General features: G+C 33.6%; 3 protein-coding genes across 3 annotated transcripts; 1 reads left to right on the top strand and 2 right to left on the bottom strand.

The window, feature by feature from the left end:
- Nucleotides 1-245: 245 nt before the first annotated feature.
- On the bottom strand, nt 246-5,155 carry LOC131632344 (uncharacterized). Its single transcript, XM_058903102.1, has 12 exons — nt 4,951-5,155; nt 4,785-4,871; nt 4,133-4,266; nt 3,343-3,401; nt 3,212-3,266; nt 2,757-2,927; nt 2,522-2,561; nt 2,318-2,358; nt 2,144-2,248; nt 1,382-1,429; nt 942-1,061; nt 246-739 (listed from the first exon to the last, which is right to left on the bottom strand). The coding sequence occupies exons 1-12, from the start codon at nt 4,997-4,999 to the stop codon at nt 674-676; spliced, it is 975 nt and encodes a 324-aa protein (XP_058759085.1). The 5' UTR covers nt 5,000-5,155; the 3' UTR covers nt 246-673.
- Nucleotides 5,156-5,996: 841 nt separating this feature from the next.
- On the bottom strand, nt 5,997-13,123 carry LOC131632346 (uncharacterized). Its single transcript, XM_058903104.1, has 8 exons — nt 12,808-13,123; nt 11,588-11,699; nt 10,807-10,997; nt 10,634-10,728; nt 9,937-10,359; nt 8,865-8,973; nt 6,912-7,557; nt 5,997-6,301 (listed from the first exon to the last, which is right to left on the bottom strand). The coding sequence occupies exons 1-8, from the start codon at nt 12,940-12,942 to the stop codon at nt 6,180-6,182; spliced, it is 1,833 nt and encodes a 610-aa protein (XP_058759087.1). The 5' UTR covers nt 12,943-13,123; the 3' UTR covers nt 5,997-6,179.
- A 764-nt stretch (nt 13,124-13,887) lies between these two features.
- On the top strand, nt 13,888-14,512 carry LOC131632343 (protein MAIN-LIKE 2-like). Its single transcript, XM_058903101.1, has 2 exons — nt 13,888-14,052; nt 14,159-14,512. The coding sequence occupies exons 1-2, from the start codon at nt 13,888-13,890 to the stop codon at nt 14,510-14,512; spliced, it is 519 nt and encodes a 172-aa protein (XP_058759084.1).
- The last annotated feature ends 681 nt before the right edge of the window (nt 14,513-15,193 follow it).

The following is a 15,193-nucleotide window of genomic DNA, read 5'->3' as shown; positions in this document are numbered from 1 at the left end:
ACAGCTGACATAGTAACTAACTACTAGTAGGCATGGAGGTGAGTTAGGTCAAGCAACTTTTTATTTATTCAAGCAATGTTCTCTTAAAGTGAAATGAAGTGGAATAGTGTAAATTTTTTATTTTATTACTCGAGTATTTTATGATGAAACAAAACAAATTTCACATTCTATTATTTGAAAACTGAACTGTAAAATATTTTTGCACAATGAACTAACATAAAAAATATATATATTGTGGGGTCTTAATTAGACTGGTGTATAATTTTTTTTAAAAGTTATATACATATTAAGTCTTTTAATTAATTTGATTTGGGTGAATCCAATCAATCTAAAATTTTGTATATTAAAAGGAAAACAGAATTGGACTACAAAATGTTGTCATTAAAATTTGGATGTTTTAGACACTACTCAGTGCATTTGTCTTCTGCACTAGGGTTGATGTGTTAACCAAGGCAGTTTTTGTTTTGATAGAATTTCTGTGAATCCCATATATTGGTCTATAAATCATTTTAAATCTATTTATTGAATGGAAAATACAATCAGAATCCAAGGATCCATTTACTAAAAAAATGTATCAATTCTGAACAGGCATACGGTATTATCTTAACCAAGATCAGCATTAATGTAGAACTGAATTTACATCCAACGGAAGTTTTCATGTTTTCGTACCCTGCTACTGTATATTCAATGCAACTGTGTATTTCTCACCACAAGCACATTGGATCTCATGACAGATATCCTGTAAAGTCAGGGGAAATGATTTAAGGGAAAACTAAAACACGTTTTTGACTTTTACTTAAGACAGAAAATCTTTATTGAATATTGTTAATAGAGTATTTCTATTTGATGCCTGCACTCGAAATTCGAATACATGTCATAACAATTTTGTTGATTCTTATTCAAGTCAAACAAAAGATTTCGGCGGAGTAAGCCTATTTTACCTTGAGTTTCCCAACTTGTTTCTCCATAGATTGCAAGTATTCGGTTTCTCCAGCTTTGTCTGACAAAAGAGCATTATACTCCTCTTCAATAGCAGTTATATCAGCTGCTTTTAGCTCGGGCTAGCTCATTCATTAGAACAAATAATTAAATAAGTTCTTCTGCAAAATCACTTCTTAAAAGCCACAAAGTTATTGATTGTTTCCAATCAAGAAAAATTAAAGAAGCTTACTTGTCCATGATAGTGCTAATTATTCAGTATATAGAAAAAAAAACTCAAGAAATATGTGTTTGTGTGTGTGTGTGTAATATGCAAATGTCTTCTATATCTCTGGATGTATGTGTGTGCACCCCTCATGTATAATGAGAATCTCTCCCCCTTGTCCATCTTAAAGAAATGTTATGATAATCACATTCCTAAAACCTCTGTACAATAACCAACCTTAAACTCGTTTTCTCTGCACTTGACATCCTCAATAGCGAGTTTTATCTAAAATGAAAAACAAATAATAGTAAGAAGCAAAGAAAGTTTGAAGATCATACTACCGTATTAGCATAATATAAATCAAATTCAAATTATCACATTTGGATTATGGCTATAGAAGTCACACATTTGCTAACAGTTTCACAAGACTTTCTACCTCATAATTTTTTGAGCCGATACTTGGACTCCTCTGAGAATGCAAAATACTGATTTTTGAAACAATCAACAGAAACTTTAACAAAGGAAAAATGGTTGCATCTAATTAACTTTGTGAAAGCTTAAAAACTGGCAAGTGCAAAAATAAAATTTCCAGCTGTTAAAAGTAGTAAGGACATTTCATCTATGAAGAACTTATCGACTATTAGAATTGAATGAATCATAATTCTAAACCAAGAGGCAGCAAAAAAAACAGAAGGAACAGAACGTTAGGATAAGATGCTCAAAATATTTTGTTTTCATTTTGAATGCAGTATTCAACCTTGATCATAGTAGATAGGATGTGTGATGCACACATTCCAGCATGTGTTGTAGAAAATACGGATGAAATGGAAAAAAAGTGTAGACATTGTTGAAAAAAATTGGAAAAATAAAGAGAAGTAGGAAGGATATATTGAACAAACAAAATTTCAAATGTTTTACCATATGGTAAAACTAAACAACCAAAAACTTGAGGAATGAATAATGAACAATTAACAGTCTAAAAAGGATGCAGTTAAGTGCCTTTTCGATGTCCATGGGAATCTTGGATTTCATCGCAAGAATCTCATCAAGCCTTTCTTTAGCTGAATCCAGCTCTGTGATTAAGTCCCTCTTTGCATCAATCCCCTGTCAGATAAAGATAAATTACCAGCTTCCAACTCCGTGCAGCACAAATTGATGAAAAAGGTAAAATACCAGCTTATCTATGGCACGGTTATCATCAGCACTAGTCCTCCCTGCATGTTAGGTTTAAGAAAAGAAATTTCGATATCAATTTAGTTTCATAAAACTGCTCTTAAATATATAATGCTCGTGGTTGTAACTCAATAACTTTTCCCCTTCGTATAATGAATATCAAAAAACAAAAAAGTGGACATTCAATTCAGTGTTTAGCCATGCCTTCAGATTCACTTCTTTGTTCATGAACTATATCCCCAACCTGCATAAATTCAACATAAAAGTGACTAGCAGAGACTTGTCAGTGAAGCACTTTCTTTATTCTATCTTTTGGTCAATATTTTATCAGACACTTTTATGTTTGAATCCTCTCATGTATGGACATTCAATGAGGAGCTTGTGTGGGAGATCTCAATATTATAATCCATTTAATTTTAAGTTGTAAGACTCAATAAATTTTAATTGTGAGATCTGCCACATAAGCCTCTCTGCGAAATCCCCATATGATCAGAGCACTCAAATCTAAAATTCTAAATAAGGATCTTAAGATATTTATATGAATAAGGAAAATGATACAAACTTTATGCTCTTTCAGTTCTCTGCTAATCTTCTTAGATCTTATCCATTCCTGCCAGAGATTTCTATTCAGTGCATAGTTGCAACAAACCAAATGAAAGAACAATGTAAAATATCAAGGAGCTTAATCATTAATGTTGAATATTGAGACAAAACAGTGAAATTTAATTTCCATGCTAAGCATGTATTTCAAATGACATTATTTTCCTGACATAGTCATACTCATCCCTTTCTTGTCAACATTTGTTTTCAGTTGTTAAAAGATATTGTTTCAGGCATTGAGCCTGCCACTCCAAAGGTAAGAATTACCATTAAAATAAATAAATAAAAGAAAACCTGTTGCTTCTCGAATTTGGCAACCATGTTCTCTGCAACTGTGCTATAGTAGGCTCTGAAAATGAAAATCAATTTAGATGGATAACCATAAAATGTACAAAACTCTCACACCACTCAGCATCCTCATTTACCTCCTCTCTGAAAATTTGGCAGATAACCCAACTTTCTCTTGCCGAATAAGCTCCATGGTCTATCGGAAGAGATGGTCACGAACAACATCAGGAATGCATAACAAGGCATACATTTTTTTTCTCTCCTAGCTTTTTCTTTTCTTTTCTTTTCTATTTCACCATTCATTACCAAGTCACATGTCTAAACAAGAAATGAGCTCCAAATTCTTCATAATCAATCCCAAAGCCCCATAAGTATTTATGAAGTATTCATATCCCCAAATCGACTCTAGACTTATACACTTAATTTGGAAGTCAAATCAAAGACGCAGCAATTAGTTTTTAAGTTTTATTGTTACTGTTATAAATTTCTAGCTTCTACAATTTAGTTTTGTACCCCAAGCTAATGTATGAAGTGTAATAGCACACGAGCTATTTTGAGTCCCAATAGAGCTTATAGAAACAATCAGGTCCTCCTTTTTCTTCACATCCACCTCAAATTCTAATTTTACGTAGAGAATGTAAATAGTTTTTCAGCGTGCATGTCATAGCGGAAAAAACTTGCTAAATCTAAGTCTATTTGATATAAACTCTTATAGTAACTGTTTATATTTTCCAAAATGCCAAAACAGTAACTGATGAAACCAAATATACCATGCATTCCACTAGAAAGGACCGTTGATTACAATTTACAAAAGAAAAAACAAAAAGAAAGTTCAGTCATAAAAAATTAGATTCATCATCCTTGCAGTTTCACATTGTAAATAGAAATAACTTTAACAAGATCTATCAATGGACAAATCCTATATACCTGCGTAAGTCTGGATGAATCAGACTCCAAGGCAGCAAGCTTTTTCTGGTTTTCCATTATCGTCGAGCATATCTCAACCTTAGACTTATTCATCTTCTCCGTATCTCCAACCACTTGCGCAATTTCAGATTTCGCTGCTTATAATAATCATGAGAATGTTTAAAAAGTAATAAATCACAAATCTGCAGAAAATTACATTCTGAGATTCTAATTCTATATAGTTACAAAACTTTGTTCGTTTCACTTCTTAGACTATAAGCCGTGTTTGGATCAATAAAAATGACGTTAAAAGTTAAAACTCAACGCGAATTTGAACTTAAACTAAACAGCTCTGCATATGAGAATAAGAAATTTCAATGTATGAGATTCCAAATCTACCAATACTCTAGCAATTTCGATTGTTCAGATCTTGGATAATAGACATTGTTTAGATAGATGAAAAAGATATTGAAATACAGTGCGAATTTGAAGGAAAACTAAACCGCTGCATATGATAGTGATGAATTTCGATGTATGCAATATCAAGTCTACGAATACTATATAGTTCATACAATATATTCAGCAAACTTTGATTGTTTCACTTCCTAGACTATAAACAGTATTTGGATCGATGAAATAATCACGAAAATTTGACGCGAATCTGAAATTTAACCTGAATTGATGTCGCTTTCCAAAGTGTGAATGTTCGTCATCTGCATTTGTTCTTCTGCAGAAATTTTTGCGGCTTGATCCTCCGCATCTGGAATCAGTTTCAGTTTTCAAGTTAAGATTGAAGTGAAAGGTATGAAGTGATTTGTGATTTGAGATTTGGAAGGTACCGTTCATGTGAGAGCGTAGAGTCTTCATGTACTGCAAATATTCGTCCATCTTCTTCGCGATCGCGGTTTCGATGATTTCTTTTCGGTTTGAATTGTTTGAATGAAAGGGAAATTTGGAGGGAAAGGGTATTTATAGAACTTGTGTTGATGCAGTTACACGTTGGGGTTCCGTCACTAATTTTTTAGACGAAGGTATCACTTTCAAAACAAGTAAACAAGTAGCTACATATGTGATGCAATATTTACCATAGTATATAATATTTTAATGTATTAAAACTACAGAAACTCATTTTTTTTTATATTCAATTTTATTTTCAAACTAATTAGATATCTGTGCCTTCGCATGAATCAATTTAATTTTTATGATAAACAATTATACTGAAATGCAATTGTATGAATATATACATGTCATTTAGTATTTCTCTCATATATTTTGGTATCTAAAATTAATTATGTCTCCCTTTTAAAATACATGTCACTTGTAGTAATCAATTTTTAATGAAAAAATGAAAAAGAGATATGAATTTAAAATAAGGAGTGAATAAAGGTAAAAAACAGATATTAAAATTATAATTCAATTTAACTTTTAAATTTTTCATAACTCTAATAAATTTTAAAAAAATTTAAAACTCAATATACATTGATTTAAATCTTAGAATATTGACTGAGGCATCTTCTGACCTTTTAGACTTTTAAAGAAATACAAATAGAACACAATTCAAAACTTGTGTTTCTTAGCCCATTTTTATTGAGTTAACAGAGTTATGTAATTAAAATTGTATAATGGTATTTTGTGAAAAAGATTGTATTAATAATAAAAGATTACATTTGACCAAAAAATAAGATTTCAAAAAAAAAAAAAAAGACTACTAGTTAATTTAACTAAGATTGGTTGTGGTTGGTAAAAGAAAATGCATACTTAAAAAAACATAATCCTACCATCCATCACAATATCAAACAGAGAAAAACTGAAACAGGGCCTCGAGATTGCACTTTACTCGTAAGAAAATTAAAATTAAGATTTCTCAGGCAGTATCACAATAATCTTATAAATGACAAATATTTAAATTCAAAAGAACCTTTGTCCATTTCTATTATGAGTTTATTCTTTCTGTATTCACTCACTTCAACCTAAAATTAAAACCGAATAAGTGCAAAAATGCATTACGTTTTCCAAAATCCAGCATTGCTACAAAGTATTACAAATAACCCCTTTTTCTTATAATAACTCATCTCTTGGTTTTATCAAGAACTTCAATAAACCTCTTTGGAACTCCATATTGTTCAACCAAATGTCTTCCCAGGTCATCAATAACTCCACCTTGAACCAGAACCTCAGGCCCTTTCTTACCTGCAAACAAATATTTTCAAATTTTAGTGACAACGTAGAGAATCCAACTTTATAATTCATAACTCTGAATGTCACAAGGCTGTGGTGTCTGACCAAATTCCTGAAGCCATTCAAACAAAATATTGTTGTCGGTTCACCTCATCCTTATTCACATTGTTATATTGATGCAAAGAAGGATAAGATGGAATGAAAGACATTGAAGACAGTATAAAAAACATTAAGGTCTGTTCGGTTTCAGGAAAAAGATTCAGTTTAGATTTCATGTTTTCACTTTTAACAACAAAAATTGCTACATTGTTTCTGTTTTTAAATATTTCTACATAAAACAACAAAAACAATAATTATTTTCACTTATTTGAAAGAGAAAAAAAATTAAACAAGAAAAAAGTTTTACAGTTAGAAGCAAAAAATGGGAAAACAAATTCTTTTCTCAAAATGAACAAAGCCTCAACTTTTTGTTAGAAAAAACACAAACACAACAGTATTACATCATAGCAATATAAATCCCCAAAAAAAACATCATAATAAGCTTTTGGCAAAACTTAAAATAAAAATCATAGCAAACACAACCCGATATAAAACTTCCAATTTTAACATGGCTAACAAATACCTGGTAGTTCTCCAACAGTGGTGCTGCAAGCAAACTTCTTCTGAAGTTCTGATGCTAATGCTTCAGCATCTATGAGAAATGATTCCATACCAGATAGTTTGGTTACCTTCTTGTTGCCTTGCCGCCTTTCTGTCATTATCTGAATTGTTTTAAGTGCACCTTTACGAACTACAGATTCATTACCTCTTGTGACAACATGGTGAGGTTGCATTCGGTTCACAAATGTTTGGCCTAAATCTTTCTTGTGAATTTCTGTAGGATACGTAGTTCCTTTTTTAATAGACCCCTTGAACAGTGCATCGCATAACATCGCATCTAGAACCACAAGGGATTTATTTGTTGGTTTCACTAAATTTTCCCTTTCAACGTATGCGAAGACAACATCAGTGGCTTCACAAGCAGTATAAAGATTCCCCGTATCAGCTCCTACAGATGAAAAGATGGGATTGACATGTACACTTGGCTTGTAGATTTCAGCCACTTCCAGAGTTTTGGACGATCGAACTTCATTGGCAGATTGGACACTGGACTGCTCAGTTTTCTCCACTGGCCTTTTTTCAGGCTTAAAGGATGAATAATCAGCATGTTTTCGGCTAACTGATAATAGTACCACTTCTTTTTTATGCTTATCTTCTTTCACTGATATCTGTCCAAAATGAAAATCTACATTATGAACCCAGAAATGACATTGCAAATAAGTTCAATGCAAGAAACTATACTAGATGTTACCAGATGATAAAAAGTAAATATTAAAAAGTCAATAAATTTTGCTCACAACTTACACACAAAACAGACACGTATTTTAAACTTATTTTATCCTTCGTTTTTTGTATGATGCAAATATGACCCAAATATAAATGGAAAACCATATTGAATTGGGAGATACGACTCCTTACAACCAGAGGAGTTGCCTTTGTTAATGCATTAAACTGAACTGCTAAAAAGATGATATGACAATAGAATGGAGCTATGCTCTTCGTAAGATGCTGAAGAATTAATAAAAGATAAAGCCAATTCTGAGAGAGAACCAACTTCTCTACTCATCTCAAAACAACCCAAATCAATTGTTAATTCTTACATGCCTCACCAAGTATGTTAGACTCCCTCTTAAACTCCCTATCATACTTTTCAGAGTGAAGTAATGGAGTACTTCAATCCAAACACCTATATCTATTCCAATTCTTCATGAGATGATACTCCCTCCGTCCCACAATGAGTGATCCATTTATAAAAAAAAAAAATGTCCCAAAATAAATTACCCTTTTCAATTACCAAAGCATTATTAATCACTTTTTCCAATTCTACCCTCTAATTAATACCACTTCCATCATTTCCAATACTTGATAAGGGATATTTTAGTAAAAATATTATTCTCTCTTCCTTTTATACACTTTTCTTAATCTGTGTGAAATGGTCCATTGGAGTATTACAAAATAAAAATGTTGCCAAAATTATTTATTTCACCATAGTGGCTTGGATTTCATAACTAACATGCTAAAATTATTTTTTGAAGCAAAATCTAAGCTCCTAACTTCATTCCAATTCTCTATGTGACAATACTATAGAAACAAAATCTTGCCAAAGTTACTCTTTTAACCATTTAGCTTGGCTTACAAATCTAACATACTAAAGAAGTTACAAATTGACTGAATGCTACTGTTTAGTTCATCCTAACAATAAAATATCACTTATTAAGCATACAAGCAAAATGGGACAAATTATTCGAAATTCAAGGACTAGAAGACACATAAAATAATAATTTACAAATCAGAATGACTAGGTCAAGGGATAAAAACGTAGCAAAAAATGGAGCTGACCGAAGTACCGAACAAGAAAGATCCATTTCACAAAGACATATTCTAAATTTGTCTCAGCATATTCCGGTCAATGTCAACAAGCTTCCATTTATTATTATTTTACCTTTCCTACTAAAAAAAGAATTAGATGACATACCAAGCCAGTGGAGGATTTTGCCTGTAACCACTTAGATAACTTCTTGTATGATGACTTCTTGATGTCTAAGGTCATTCCTGAAGGCCTACATGGCAATACATGGTTTGACCTACAACGCCCAAAAACAAATATTTGTTAGATTATTAGTAGATGTAACTTTAAACTTTTAGTTCAGCACTCACTAACTGAAAGTGTATGCGCAATATAATCTGAAAAGAATTTCAGGAGAAAACAATACTAAATACAATTATGGACATTAGTGGTCACTGATTGTACTATGCAAGCAAGCATTCCTTACTTATATCATCAAATGACGATAGTTTCCTTTTACATAATATCTTTATGATAGACAAATGCACAGGAACAACTAAAACTGTGGTTATCAAATCAAGATTCAAATTTTGAATCGGAAGATTTATTATCCAATTATCCCAATCGTGAACTGAATGTTATTATGGATTGCAACTTGTAAGATACATTATCAAAAAATGTGACACTTTTATGTAATAACAAGTGACATAACAAACTTAAATGAGCCTCAAATATTTCCAGATTCAAGTCATAAATCAAATGACAAGAAAATGAGATTCATGTTAAAAATACTGGGACAAATAAAGAATCTAGACTCAAAATGAGATTAGAATGAGATTCACGTCAAACAAGTATCCTAAAACACTCGTTAGTTATCTACTTTTCTTCACACACAAACACTTTCAGCACACAAAAACTAAACTATTTTCAAACAACAATTTAATGTTAAATTCTTCAGCACTAATATTTAAACAAATCTTTTTCTTCATTAAAATAATATCCAGACTGTTACGCAGTATAAGCATCAACAACTTGAAAATCACACCAAAGCTCGAATGATCTCATCCAATTAAAAGTGGGCTACACAGTGGTCATATATTATAGTTAATTATGTTAAACCAGTTTTTTTTTTTTTAAAAAAATTATAAACCAGAGAATAATTGTCAACCAAAGTACTAGCTCGTGGGATTGCACAGTTTTTTGTCTAATCTATTTACAATAGGTCAACTTGGTCAACCAAGAGAAAGGGATTTAGTCCTACCATAGAGTGCTTCCAGGAATGGGGAGGTCTTTATCCTTCAATGTTGTATGCAGTGCTTGCAAAAGGCACTTATCTAACAACAAATCTACATCTGAGGTTGATAGAGTATGTTGGTCATTTGGTTCATTAGACGAGCCAATATTATGTAATTTCAGATCAACCATGCCAGCAGTTATTTCATCCTCCGTATTTTCATCACTGTTTGGTCTTGTTAATGGGCTGGAGTCGGCTGGTAACTCACTTACATCCAGAGATCCCTCCGCTTCATTACTTTTCGTGTTGTTTTGTTGGTCATTTGATGTCTCACCAGAAGCCTCGGCCAAATCAGTGTCTTGAGAAGGTGGTGATAATAGAGAAGGATGCCCAAACACAACATCTTCCAAAAAACCTTCATTAGGCACGTAACGGCCCTCAACTGATTCCCTGCAAATCCAACCAAGCAGCACAGATAAATAAAATAACAAATAAAAAATTTGAATATCTGAAAGATTTGTTAACACTAACTAATGGAACAGGGACAATGGCAGATGGCAGACATGGACCATGGTAGAAAGCCAACAATCCATCATTTAAAACTGCCATATCCGTCATAAAACACCATGGTGCCACCATTGCCAACAAATCTGCCACTGCCATCCATCATGGTTGATATTTGACAGCATTGTTCATAGAACAATCAGGCTCTAAAATTACTTGCCAAAGCAAATCACGATAATAATGAGTTATTCTCAATGCTTTTCCACGTAATCCAGCTTTCAAAGCTTCGACGCTGCTCATCGTTGTGCTCCCAACCTTGACAAGAAAAAATGAAAATTTAAGATACTTTCAAGTATCAATTTACAGGAAACAATCAAAGTAAATAACTAATACCGCAATGGGTGCAGGATTTTCGGGTACTTTAACTGCCCATGTTTCCCCAGCCGCAAATGATGGAAGACCTTCAGGAGGCACAAGTATACCAGGGAACATCAAGTCAGCTCCACCTATAACATACCGAGAAACCTCGCCGCCCTTGAGTATGAAAGCTGGCAGAAGCTCAGGGACCATCCATAGAGCATAAACTACAATACCACCATTCGAATTGATGACTTTAGTATTATTTGTTAATCAATCTATTCTATGAAAAAAATCTTCCCCTAGAGCAGAATCTACAACGACACCACTTGAATTCAATATTAAGTTTAGTTGCATTGCATTAGGTTATGAATCTTATTATATTTAGAGAGTTTGTTACTTTAAACTAGCCGAAGTATTTTTATTAGAAAAAAGAGAGAATATAAACATCATTTAAACTACCAAGAGAGAAATGAGAAATCACTCATAATGAATGTCATTACTCTGGGCAAAAAGAATGACTCGGTTAAAATGAGGTTTATACCTACCATCTATATACAACAAACTATGGCTGCTAGAAAATAAAAAAAAAAAACTCTCTAACTATCATAAGTGCAGGCACAACTAACTCTAGTTGTAGTTAACACTTAACAATCTCTTACATCCGTAATAAACATATGGAAGAATTTCACACATGTTTCCTGCCATTTTTTCACTGCAATCTTGCAGTTAATATTTACTAGTTTATTATTTACAAATAAGAAATCCCACTTATTTTCATTTCCAAAAAACAATCAAAATATAAATGCCAAAGTACCTGTTGGGAAAATGTCCGAACCGCGACCATCAACGTCGAAAAACACAGGAAAACCTCCCTCCACAGCATACACATGAACTCGAGTTTGAAACTTGGCGACTGTTATCTCTACCTGTTATTAATGCATTATGTTAATTATTAATGTTAATACATTTAAGTTAGTTGATTAGCATTGATTAAATAATACAAAACATGAAAACTCAAGATCTATGCAACATTGATAAACATTCAAGCACTTTGAAAGCACTCCTTTAAAAGGAATTTATCACGGGGGAGAACCAATCCACTTAAATACTCCACCAAGCATTTGATACTACTTGATGTGCCACTTTGAAAACACTCTCTTAACAACAGCCATCTATCAAGGGGAAGAGTCAAGCCACTTCAATACTCTACAACATCTGATACTAGTTGATATGGCACTTTGAGAATACTCCTTCAAAAGAAATCTATCAAGGGGGAGAGTCAACCCACTTAAAAGTTAAATAATCTACCAAGCAATCAAGCGCCGATACTACTTGATGTGCCACTTTGAAAACACTCCCTTAAAAGCTATCTACCAAGTGGAAGAGTCAAGCCACCTAAATACTCTACTGAGAGTCTCATACTACTTGATGTGGCAATTCGAGCACACTCCCTTAAAAGCTATCTATCAAGGGGAAGAACCAAGCCACTTAAATACTCTACCAAGCAATCGAGCATCTGATACTACTCAATGTAGCACTTTGAAAACACTCCCTTAAAAGCTATTTATCAAGAGAAAGAACCAGACCACTTAAATACTCCACCAACCATCTCATTCTATTCCATATAGGACTCGAGCACACCATAGTACCCAAGTTGTACCTATCACACCGAAACTTCAAATTGAGCGTGTGTCCGGTGTTCAACGCATGTCAAAGTCATACACCAACACAACAACGATATATGATTGATTGCATTCAATCACTTCTATTTTTTAAAATTACTACCGGTGTCTGTCAGTGTCGTGTCTGGTGTCTGTGAAGCCTATGAACCCCAAAAGAAATACATTATAGTTACATTCAAACACCTATATTCTCTAAATTCTCTAAAATTACTATCAGTCTGTACATCCCAGACTCTATGTTGGTGCTTCATAGCTCAAACTATGATTAGAACCAATTAGGTTATACAAGTAACAGAATATGAAAAATTCAAAAATCAGTATGAATTAGAAACGAATAGAAAATTGATTATACCTTGGGAGGAAGTAGAATGTCTAGGTCAGAATCAGAAGCTCTTGGGAATTTGTCTTTAATTGTTCGCTTTAGCTTCTTCCTGTCGGCACCGGATAATCTCTGCTGAGACTTTGCTTCCACCGCCTTCTTGAACATCTTCGATTCTCAACCCTTGTTCGTATTTTCCTTCCACTCAGTGTTATAGCAGAGATGATAGATGAAAATGAAACGATGGTGGGAAAGTTATTATACCTATTTCTTTTGTTTCCGTAATGCGTTTGTGCGTTTATTCCCGAACTTTCCTTCCTTTCTTCGCTAAGATCATGGTATAGCTGTGAATTTTTATTTTTATTTTTCAAAATTACATTGGCATTTATATCTCATTACACCTCTTAATTCTTTGAACCACCTAAAGAAATTCTAATTATAAATTTTAATTATGCTCATATTTTCGTAGATGCATATTCAAAAGTATATTTTTTTCTAAAAAAATTGTTTTTTCGTAGGAGCAAAAAAGTAGAACGGTCAAAATGGACTATCTCATATGAGCCGGCCCGTCAGGCTCAAAAATTCATAGAGCTTAGGCCTTAAAATTAAAGTCCGTATTTTTCAGAAAAATTATACCATGTACCCCAACAATTATTCCTATACCCCAACAAAATATTTAATTGGACGAATTTACCCCTGTATAAATAGTTAAAAAAATTAAAAGTTTTCACTTTTCACTCATTTTGCACAAAATTGTACTGAGGCGCATATTTTTGTTTTGCACAACCGGATAACACACAAGTAGGTTTTTCGGTTCTTTTTTTTGGATAATCACGAACTGGACATCACAAGGCTGGGTGTTCCGGTTTTGGAAAATTTTGAAAACACCAACCGGACATCCCAAAGCTTGGAGTTCCGATTTTCACAAACAGCAGCCGGATAACCCAATGCTTGGGGTTCCGGTTTTCACAAACAGCAGCCGGATAACCCAATGCTTGGTGTTCCGGTTTTGGTAGTTTTAAATATTTTTTTAATATATATTTTATTTATATTTTAATTATCTTTTATTTATTTTTTTAAGTGGTTCGTAGAAGAGGAAGTTTGATCGACGGAATGCGCCGAGGAGGAAGACAACGTCGAGAGGCTGAAGGCGAGGGACATCAGGAAGCTGCACCGGAGGCTGGTCCGCAGCACCCGGGATTTCTCGGAGGACCGAGCGATACTTCTCTTTTTACTAGGTATCAGGACCATGTTGCCCGCCATTTATGGTTCGGCGAGGTACGTTAATATCTCGTTTTAGGTTGAAGAATTTAAAAATTTATGTTGAATAATTTTAAATTATATATACTTATGTGTTAACACATATATTACAAATTATTTTCAGGAGAGACGACCAAAGACAACCTTAAAGGTTGCTGCACATGACAGTAAATTAATAGGATGGATTCTGCATCATCTCCCAAGGGCGATGAATGATTGGTTAGTTGCCTCTGGCCTGTCATCACTGTCGTGTACTAGTTTGGAGAGAGTAGATACGCATCTTATATCTGCTTTTGTTGAGAGATGGCATCCTGAAACATCGTCATTTCATATGTTGTTCGGCGAGATGACCATTACGCTAGATGATGTTTTGTGTCTTCTTCATTTATCTATTCGGGGTGAGTTGGTTGACCCCGATTATGTTGTCACTGATTATGATGCTATTCATCTGCTATTGAGTTGTTTGGTGTTTCACTGAGTGATGCATCTGAGGAGGCTTCTTCCGTAAGGGGTCCTTATTATAAGTTAGATTGGTTGAAGCAAGTATTTGAGCAACAAAGAGTTGCTGATAACTTTACCGGTGCTGCCAGAGCCTACATGATGTTGCTGTTAGGTTGTACTATTCTTGCCGACAAGGCTTTTACTCTTGTCGAGGCAAAATATTTACCATGTTGAGAGACTTGGATAAATGCGGTATATATTGTTGGGGGACAGCTACACTGGTCAATCTATACAGATATTTAGGAGATACTTCATTCTATTCATGCAAGCAGCTTGGCGATTATTATAACACCCCCCACATAACTGACTAGTATATTATGCATGAAACGTTAAAATTGGTATTGAGTACATACAAAAGTTATAGATATAGAAAGATCCATAATAAATACAACATGAAAATATACTAGGAATAACAAAACGTGTATCTTCAATGGATCTGCACAGCGGAAGATAAGATCTAACAAGGTCTTTGAGCCAACACCACTTCTAAATCTTCAATCCGAACCTGCTACAAATCACACACTACAAATTGCACCTGAAAAAGATAAGATGATTGGGGTGAGATTACTAAATCTCAGTGAGTCCTCCTATCCTATGGGTCCACTCGGTTCTACAGGGTACATGTACCAACAAACCGAATCGACCTTTGATTCGGGGG

The sequence above is a fragment of the Vicia villosa genome, unplaced genomic scaffold, assembly GCF_029867415.1.
Source record: "Vicia villosa cultivar HV-30 ecotype Madison, WI unplaced genomic scaffold, Vvil1.0 ctg.000936F_1_1, whole genome shotgun sequence".
In the NCBI taxonomy this organism is placed as follows: domain Eukaryota; kingdom Viridiplantae; phylum Streptophyta; class Magnoliopsida; order Fabales; family Fabaceae; genus Vicia; species Vicia villosa.
This window is presented reverse-complemented; position numbering and strand designations above follow the sequence as displayed.

Coding starts and splice junctions, on each gene's coding strand:
- LOC131632346 (XM_058903104.1), bottom strand. CDS start 12,942: ATGTTCAAGAAGGCGGTGGAAGCAAAGTCTCAGCAGAGATTATCCGGT. Junction 10,998..11,587: donor TTCGGACATTTTCCCAACAG/GTACTTTGGCAT, acceptor GTGGTATTGTAG/TTTATGCTCTATGGATGGTC. Junction 7,558..8,864: donor CAAAATCCTCCACTGGCTTG/GTATGTCATCTA, acceptor CATTTTGGACAG/ATATCAGTGAAAGAAGATAA.
- LOC131632344 (XM_058903102.1), bottom strand. CDS start 4,999: ATGGACGAATATTTGCAGTACATGAAGACTCTACGCTCTCACATGAAC. Junction 3,402..4,132: donor ATTCATCCAGACTTACGCAG/GTATATAGGATT, acceptor CTCTTCCGATAG/ACCATGGAGCTTATTCGGCA. Junction 2,928..3,211: donor CCAAATTCGAGAAGCAACAG/GTTTTCTTTTAT, acceptor AATCTCTGGCAG/GAATGGATAAGATCTAAGAA.
- LOC131632343 (XM_058903101.1), top strand. CDS start 13,888: ATGCGCCGAGGAGGAAGACAACGTCGAGAGGCTGAAGGCGAGGGACAT. Junction 14,053..14,158: donor GCCATTTATGGTTCGGCGAG/GTACGTTAATAT, acceptor AATTATTTTCAG/GAGAGACGACCAAAGACAAC.